Source organism: Nestor notabilis, unplaced genomic scaffold (genome assembly GCF_000696875.1).
Source record: "Nestor notabilis isolate BGI_N333 unplaced genomic scaffold, ASM69687v1 scaffold17301, whole genome shotgun sequence".
Lineage (NCBI taxonomy): Eukaryota > Metazoa > Chordata > Aves > Psittaciformes > Psittacidae > Nestor > Nestor notabilis.
The window spans coordinates 35357-44905 of NW_009914456.1; the positions used below are offsets into that span (position 1 = coordinate 35357).

The following is a 9549-nucleotide window of genomic DNA, read 5'->3' on the forward strand; positions in this document are numbered from 1 at the left end:
CCTGAAAATGGATTAGGGACTCCACAAATACCATAACAATGTAGATTGGCATTATGCACTTCTTTTGCATGATTAAAGTGTTTTTAAATAAAGATTCAGTGGGCTGAAATCCCTTGTATTTATTTGGTCCAAGTCCAAAGCTGGTGAAGCTTGTCAGTTAAAATTTTACAAGTAGCAAGGAATGATAAAAAGCGGGTTGTGTTTCACAAGTAGACTTTGAAAGTGCTGCAAAAATAACTTGTCTTTTAATTCTGTCGGGATTCCCACATTCCACTGGTGTTGGTGGTGGTTGTTATTATTGCAGGGTGATTTCTTTCCCCTTGAAGAAAATAATCACAGATATTAAATATTTGTTATGGCATGTAACGTCCAGCTTGTTTTCCTGGCTATTGTAGTAGGTTTGAAGACATAGTGGGAGACAGCCCCATGTGACAGAGTAACTGCTGCTTAACCACTGTGAAGTAACTTTCTAACAAAATTACTGGGCAGACTGTTAACAGTAGATACCTTAAACAGTGCCAGTCTCCTAAAAGTCCTTTGGAAGTTCTTTACAACACATGTTGTTCAGTTTTTTAAATACACAGTACCTTCTGTACAGTGGATACTGTTGGGTTTCATTATCTGGAGAGGTAATTTGATGGGTTTTGATCAGACACCCGAAAACCAAAACTATATTTTTTCATGTTCAGGCAAATTACTGTTTACAAGGGAGGTCAGAGGAGGTGGTTATAATCCTGTGCTCTGTTCTAGCCTTTTAAAGGCTACCTGTGAAGTTAATTCCCTAAGGTTATCAGATCATATGTTTACATTTAAAAGTGATACATTTGTCATTCTGCTAACAAAGTAGTAAGTGGTAGAAAGAGACTTTTGTGTTGTTACTTGTCTTACTCCTATCTTATTTTTATATTATCTGATTAAGAATACGTTAAAGAGATATTTTCAGTGCAGTAAAAGCATGGGAAATAATAACATTGTACAGAGAATTAGAATCAAGTGTTTAAGTATGATGTGATAAATTCATTGCAAAAATCCATAGCAATTAATCTTCCTAAGCAAGTTTCCACTATTTGTGTATGAAATTGAAGCTGTAAAAAGAATTAATTTAAACACCAAATTCTTGGTGCTTTCTGAAATCTACAGAAAGTATGAAACAAATTAATGGACATCTCAAGAAATTTAGTTCTGAAGTATTACGTTCAAGTATATTTACTTAATTATTATTAATCTTTAATTCCAGAGCTGTCCCTCACTAGCTTGCTTTCTTAGGTATCAAGAGTACAGTCTGTTTCCTTTGGAGTGAATATAACCTTTGGCTTCCCTACAAAAGCTTTTGTCAAATTGTGGATAGCATGAAATAAATTTACACAGTATCAACACAGGAACTCATGTGCTGCTATGTGTGACTTACGGTCATTCTTCTTACAGCTTTAGTTTTGGGGTTAAACCCCTAGGCTGCACCAAGACTTGCACTCTTTATTCAGTTTGTTAGGTGCTGCAGGTGCTCTGGGTGCCTTGTGGCAGAGTTTGCCACGGAGCGTGCAGGGTCTGTCTCATAACTGGTGAAAGAGTTTGCACTGTCCCAGCATTTGATTTGTAGAGAGATACGCTGTCATAGCTGCTTCTGATCAACCACTTCCCATGTGGTCATCCACTGATGGCCATTTAACAGTGTCACTGCCTGTAGTATTGAGGCTTCACTACCAACAGGCCTAGATTATAGAAAGCCAGGAACTGCTATGTGCTGTAGCAGCATTTCATATTCATCTTAAATTGTATTATTTGAGGATATCTGTCAGACCAGAGAAGGTAATTTATGTTTTTAACTGTGTTTGGATAAATGGTTATTATGAAACATTAACAAATTCTGGTTTTATTAGAATCTTTAGGTAAAGGATATGCTGTCACATGTACCCAAGAAGGAGAAGAGAAAAAGCAAGCTTCTGGTTCATCTGGTACTAGAGGAACTAGAAGAAAACCAGTTAATACTACTCCTAGAAGAAGGTCTGCACGAAACAGCAAAACTGAGACCCTGGGTCCATCTCGGAGCTCACCTCGGTCAAGCAGTTCAGCGTGCAGTGTCCCTGATGGCAACAACCCATCTCTGAATAAATCTCCTTCAGAACCAGAGAAGGCTCCTCCAAAACGGAAGTCTAAACGCATAGTTAAACAACAAACACCCGTGGTTAAAAAGAAACTGAGAAGTTCTGCATGTTCTGAAAAGCCACCCAGTGATTCGGTGGAAGATGATGACATTGCTGAGCCTAAATCAGATTTGACGTTAGATAAAGACCATCAGTCAGATAATGAAAGCCCAAGCCTTCCACAGAAGGATAACACAGAAACAGAGTCTGCTAATGGATTGGAAAGCTGTTGTGAACATGCAGAAACTGAGGAAACTACAGGAGAATGTGCCAAAGATGAAGATACTTCAGGCACTGCAGATGCAAGTAGTTTTTCTGTCCAAGAACCTCCAATACTAACTTTAAGAGGTGAAAATCAGGAAATCAAAGTAGAAGGTGTTACTGAAAAAGATGTAGATCTTAAGAATCAGGAGATCTGTGAAGATACTCTTGAACAAATGGAAACAGCAGCTAGTCCCAAAGGTGAAGTATGTGATCGTGCAACTGTTGAAAAATTCGATCAGACATTGTCTAGTCCTCAAAATGAATTAATGGAGAATATGGAAACTTTGACAAAAGTAGATCAACCCATAGCTAGTCCAGAAAATGAATTGTTGAAATGTCCAGAACCTTTGGGAAAAGATCAGCCATTAGAGAGCCCCAGAAGCGAATTGCCTGAGTGCCCAGAAGCCATAGAAATAGATGATTCCAAGGCTCAAGAAGAAACAGTAGTAGACTCTACAAGTACAAATACTGAAAACTTTAAAACTGTTCAAGATGAAGAACCAGATACATTAATACACAGTGTTTCTGTGGACAGTACATCAGAACAATGCTTAAAAGAGAGTGCTGTGCCAGAAAGCGAAGAGGGTAGAACTTCAGAGGCACCCCAGGTAAATGCTGAACATAAACATTTTGGTGAAGATAACAATGAAATGATACCGATGGATTGTGATTCATTTTGCAGTGACCAGAATGAACCTCAGATTGAACAGTTACCACCAGTTGAAAGTACAGAGCAAGGCGAAATAAACTCCTTACAGTGCAATGTGGAAAACTGTACATCAATTTCAGGACTTTCTGATGAAAAAGATGAAACTACTCCTCAAGAGAGTGAGTGCCAGTCAGAACTCAAGAAAGATAAAAAGACTCGAACTAGAAGATCTAGGTTTCACTCTCCATCGACAACTTGGTCTCCCTCTATGAGAGAGGGCAGGAAATCTCAGTCACCATCCCCTAAAAGGGAGATGACCAGAGACAGGAGCTCACGATCACCCAAGAAGGAAGCTGGGAGGGAGGGAAGGAGATCCTTATCTCATTCTCCAAAGAGGGAGACACTCAGAGATGAGAAAAAAACACCATCTCGATCTCCCAAAAGGGAGACTGTCAGGGAAAGCAGGAGATCATCTTCTCGGTCAAGAACTAAGGATTCGTCTCCAAGGCAGAAATCTAGATCTAGAAGCAGTGATAGAGATAGTCAGAGAAGAGATCGTGACAGAGAAAGAAGGAATAGGAGGTGGTCTAGGTCACGGTCACGATCTAGGTCGAGATCACGATCTAGGACAAGAAATAAAGGTTCTTCATTCTCTAGGAATGAGAGGGATGGTCATTCACCTCGTTGGAAAGACAGATGGACAAATGACAGCTGGAGAAGTCCCAGAGGAAATGATCGATACAGAAGAAGTGATCAAGAGAAACAGAATGAAAGTCTTAAAAAAGAGAAGGACAATACAGAAAAAAACAATGATGATCAGTGTTCTTCAGACAACAGGAGGAATGATTGTCCAGACTGGGTAATGGAAAGGATAAACTCTGTTCCTGAAGTCAGGAACAGAGAGAAAGAGAAACCCCATTGGGAAGATGGCAGGCATGACAATGCAGGACACTCTTGGAATAAAAACTATGGTTCAGGTTGGATTCCAAATCGAGGGAGGGGTCATCGTGGCCGAGGTGGGCGTGGAAGAGGTGGTTTCAGGTATGGAGACCAGAGTGAAAATCACTGGCAAAATAGAAAACCTGTCTCAGGGAACTCAAATGGTTCTGGGAATGAAACCTCAAGGTTCCCAGAACATCAGCCATACAAGCATAAGAATGAACAAGATTACTCTTTCGATACACCTGCTGACAGATCTGGGTGGACATCTGCATCCAGCTGGGCGGTGAGAAAGACTTTACCTGCTGATGTGCAGAATTACTATTCAAGAAGGGGACGCAACTCCTCAAGCCCACAGTCTGGATGGGGAATGAGACAAGAAGAGGAGGTGCCTGAACAAGGTATTCATAGTTTTGAAACATAAGATCTTAGTGACAGCTGTAATAGCTGAGTAAAATCCAAGCCATGTCCTACCTCAGACTGGTTCTTCAAAATAATTTGGGGTGAATCCATAGTCTTTTCGCAATATGGAGGGGGTTAGGTGTGGAATTTGGTGATTTCTGGTGGTCTGATGGTTTTTTGGTTTCACTTAAAGTTTGGGTTTAAGGACTATGCATCTGAAGAGTGCTACTCAAGTAAGTTGATTTGGCCAAAAAGAAATATCCTCTTCAAGGGTACTTTTAGCATCTGTACACCTTTTATTTATAAAGGGTGGTTTTTTTCCAAGGAGGCTTGCATTTGCCTTCACAGCCCCACATCGTAGATTCCATCAATGACAAACACTATGTTGACGTTTATCTTGCTTCAAAATAAGCTTTTCTTTAAATGCTTTATAAAAAAATCTAGGGAGATTTATAAATGCAAAACCAATACTTTTACTGTACGTCAGCATTAAAATTCCTCTAAAGCTTCAGTAGAAGTCTCATATTTTAGAGTATTTTATATCTAAAAGGTAACTGCCCTGATGGAAATAACCTTTCTTGTAGTGAGTTAACTGTGGGTGAGATTAATTCTGAATAGCTGAGAATTCATCCACAGATTATGAATGCCCTGAAGTATTAAAACTATTTTAAAACATGTGAATTGTATTTAAAAATTATAAGATCCAGCTCTGAAGGCAACCACACTTGCACTTTCCCATTGTCTCCTTGTGTTGTCTTTCATTTTTATCCATTTTCATCCTATATGCCAGCAGCTTTCTTCTTCTTTCAAACATAACTGCATTGGTGGCTTCTTAGGTTTGGGGCAACTTTGTCAACTTCAATCTGCTGCAGGCAAAATTTATTAAACCTTTAACTGAAAGTATGGTGTGTTTTGCAGCCTTTAGGTCACATAGTCCAGGAACAATCAAACTGTTGCATTCACTTCCAACCTCAGTGGTTCTGAGGTTAGCCCATGATCTTTAAAAAAAGGTAATTTGGGATGAAGGTTTAAATCCTATTCCCTGTGAATTAAGTGGCAGTGGATTCCTCAAGGAGGGGTTTCTAAGGGAAGGACATCTGAATTATAATCCATCAACTGTTTCTTAGAACTCATTTCTTGCTGCTTGTATCTAAATGTTAACTGTTTGGCTTCTGTTGAAGATAGAATGAGATACTAAAGTCAGGTTTTACAGAAGTCCCACCCCAAGAGGTATTTTTTACTCCTGGACTTTACCTGTTGTACCATTACAGGGCTTTTGAACAACTCTTTCTGAATATGAGCATCTTTGAAATTGGTTGAGGGTATTTTATTATTCAGTGGAAAAAAACCCAGCAGAGTATTTCTGTAGTTAACAGGAATGTACAGAGAGTGTGTGTGAATCAGGCAAAGGGGAGCAGAGAATTGCAGCATATGACTAACCTTCTGCAGTTGCGGAAGCTGGAGAAGTGATGTTGTCGTTCTGCTCTTTGCTGGTGACTTCCTGTTTCAGTGTGGGGAAATGATTTATTAGCTGTGCTATTGGAGCAGGTAGAGAAAATACAAATTCAAAAGGCAGGCTTCCATAGTAACCCAAACTTTTTTTAACTCCAAAACTAGCATTTGGCTCCATGACATGTCTGATGATGAGTGCTGTGCAATAATGTAATGCAGTATCTTTAAAATACTCAGATTATAGACAGCTTTTAGATATCCCATGCTTCATGAAGAGTTGGCTCCACTTTTTCTTTATGAAGTACAGATTTTCTACTTCATATACTGTCTGTTTTTTCTTTTGATAGATCCAAACATCAAAGACCAAGGCAACCAGCAGAGTGATGGTTCTCAGTTACCAATAAACATGATGCAGCAACAAATGAATGTAATGCCACAAGTGAATGCACAGCACCAGCCTATGAATATCTTCCCGTATCCAGTGGGTGTCCATCCTCCTCCCATGATGAATATGCAACAAAACCCTTTCAACATCCCCCCTCCAATGCCCATGCATCATCTCCCTACCGGAGTGCCTCTCATACAGGTAGCTGCTCCCACAAATTTGTCTCAGGGATTACCTCCGCCTCCACCTCCACCCCCACCATCTCAACAAGTCAACTACATTGCTTCACAGCAAGATGGAAAACAATTGCAGGTATGCTTTATCAGAAGCCATGGCAAGAGCAGTATCAAAGTAATACCACTTTAAGGATTTCTTATATTGAATACCGTAGTCTCGATAAACTTATACTTGCAGTTTCTTTCTCTCTTGCCTGTCTTCTTCCACCCCACACCAGATTTAAAGTGAAGATATCCGTGAGGATCTGAGTTGGTTTGGGGCTATAGCTTTTACATAAGACACAACACCATAAGTGGGTTTTGTGGTAATGAGGTGTTCCAGCTGGTAATGGAACACTGAAAAATTTCATCAGTGTTGTCCATTACCTTTTTCTTGTTACAAGTGCCCCATTTCCAAAGCTAAGTGTTCCCTTTCAAAACCTGATTTTTAAGCTTTAGGAAATGTTTGACTCCCCTTTTATCGGCGTGTAGGAAGTGATCTAAACGTTGTCGTTGCAGTTCTCATCCCATGGGGTCTACCAGCAGAGGAAAAATTACTAAGTACTGCATGGCACCCAGTTGTTCCACACTTCCATTCTCCAGCTGTCACTGTCTCAGCAGCTTCCTCACACATATGCATTTTCTGTTCTGTTCAATCTTTTGAGCCATTTTGTTAGTAATTTCCAAGCTTTCTTTGGTATGTTCTGCATCCTCCTCCTTGCCTAATTCTTGTTTTGCACGCTCTGAGATCTAACTCCCACTTCGTTTCTCCAATTTCAAAAAGACTGCTGTGCTTGGGGCAGGTCGGATCATCTTTTTGTGCCTTTCAAGACACCTTAAAACAACCTTCGTGTGTGTGAGCTCCCTCTGTAGCCAGCTGTTTTTATTAAGAGCATTTGTATCAGGGAAAGGAATATGAACAACTGCCAGGAGAATGCATGGCCCTGCAAGGAGACATAACGCTGCATCTGTGATGTGTAAAGGGTTCTTCAGGGGTTGACTGAGGTTTGTGCTTTTCTTCTGTTGCAGGCTGCTTGCTCTAACCTAAAATGCTTTCTGCTGCATTCCAGGTTAAAAAGTGATGTTGTACAACGATGATTTCTATTCTGCTGTTTTCATCCATCATCTCTAAAGATTGGATGTGAACTGATAAATTGCCTATGTTCTTTTCACCTTCAGCTGCTGTTACCATTCATATTCATTAACTTAGAACAAAAGGAGTTTAAGTATAGTGGGAAATACTGAGGGGGGTTATAGGCCATTTGAAATAAAATATACTCTGCAAGGTAAAACAGTAAGGAACCATTGGAACTAAGATGCTGGTAGACTGCTTGTTGATTTGATTAATGTCTGCTGTCTGTAATTAAAATATTTTCACAACTGGAAATCCAGTAGGTTTAACCTCTAAAACTGTAAGAAGTCAGAATGTAGGCTACAAACCTCTGTGAAACACAGTATCTAGTGCAGCAATAAAATACGTTTCTATAAAGATGTGCATATTGCTCCAAAATACAATTACTTGTTGGCAAAGCACCTGTTACATTTGTTGCTCTTGCCTGCTTTTGTGGAATGGTGTCCATGAACCTGAATGCTCTTAAGAGCTGCTGCTGCTTTTTCTTTGAGCTTTCACTGAACAAGTCCTTGGTGGTAACACAATAGGAATTACTGAATACTGCAGGACTCCACCTGACTGTCCTTCCTGTTGAAAGGAAGATGAAGAGAGCACTCTGGTAAGCATTAACATGCTGACTGTAACAGCTCGATATTTGTGTCCTTTCCAAGGAGCTCAAGTTTCTGTTTCATTGTTTTTTCATCTGGATAAACACAGATGTAAAAGAAGAAGTTCTTCACAGTGAGGGTGGTGAGGCACTGGAATAGGTTGCCCAAGGAAGTTGTGAATGCTCCAACCCTGGCAGTGTTCAAGGCCAGGCTGGACAGAGCCTTGGGCGACATAGTTTAGTGTGTGTTGTCCCTTCTCATGGCAGGGGGGTTGGAACTAGATGATCTTAAGGCCCTTTCCAAGCCTAACTATTCTATGATTCTAAGTAATGGTGATTACCCACAGGAAAAAAAGCATCAGTTAGGTTAGCCTGCCAGACACAGGTTGGGAGGGTGCGTTCTTGGCTTTTCCTAGAAGTCAGCTCTGTCTGAGGTCTGGGAGCTACTTCATTTTCCAATTCCAAAGTATCAACAGTGCCTGTGGTCTTTTGATGGTGTTTGGAAATGTACAGAAAATGGTTTTTCCTGAAGAACAGATCCTGCTGCTTCAACCAGCATTTCACCTCTAGGCTCAAGTAGGCTTGTAGGTGTGTTCATGGATTTGAAATTCATTTGCAAGTTCAAGCTGGTAACAACCATGAAAATAAACATTTTCTCAAAGCAGCATTGTTAGGATGCAGGAAAGGTCTGAGGTAACTTCTATGTGTGTTTAGGTGCTGACTTTTAAAAAAATGTTAATCTGATGTTAATTCAATGTCCACTCTGTGACACGTAGAGAGGTTCTGCAGCCGTAAGGTTCCTGCCCCTTGTGCTAACTAACACCTTCCATGCCTGTTTGCAGGGTACTTTGGTTGTTTTATCACTGGGATAAGAGCAAGAATCTTCACCACCACCGGGGTGGCATGGAGGAGGCTTTACTCTTCAAGCTTTATTTTATTTTCCTCTGAGTAGGTTTGATACAATGTGTGTACCATAGTAATGAACAGTGTGGAAATTAGCTGGTGAACCAAAGCCTGTTATATTCATGCTCTTTCTATAGCTGCTGAGACTTCTAGAAAGGCACATTGTCATGTTCAAGGATAACTATGTTAATTACTGATAACTTTTTCAAACAGGGTATTCCAAATGCTGCTCATGCAAGTAATAACATGAGTGCTCCAGCCTTGCCTAATCCAGCAGCAGTCCTGGGAAACGCAGGAACAGTTCAGGGACCAAGCTCGGGTAATGCAACGTCGTCAAGTCACATCAAGAGCGTTAATCCAGCTGTAAAAGTGGGAGAAAACAAAGCAAGTGTGACAGTGGAAGCCAGTGCAGATAGCTCAAAGAAGGACCAGGCAAGTTCAGAGTATACTTACATATACACCATTTTATGTATTTATTTAT

General features: G+C 40.3%; 1 protein-coding gene across 1 annotated transcript in view; it reads left to right on the forward strand.

Annotated features, from left to right (window-relative positions):
- SCAF11 (SR-related CTD-associated factor 11) overlaps nt 1–9500 on the forward strand; it is a gene marked incomplete at its 3' end in the record, with an annotated part of 29453 nt that extends 19953 nt beyond the window's left edge. Inside the window, exons 10-12 of the mRNA XM_010023678.1 lie at nt 1878–4394; nt 6195–6544; nt 9282–9500. Of these exons, the coding sequence (XP_010021980.1) occupies nt 1878–4394; nt 6195–6544; nt 9282–9500 (3086 nt within the window). The remainder of the gene's footprint in view (nt 1–1877; nt 4395–6194; nt 6545–9281) is intronic.
- Nucleotides 9501–9549: the final 49 nt, after the last annotated feature.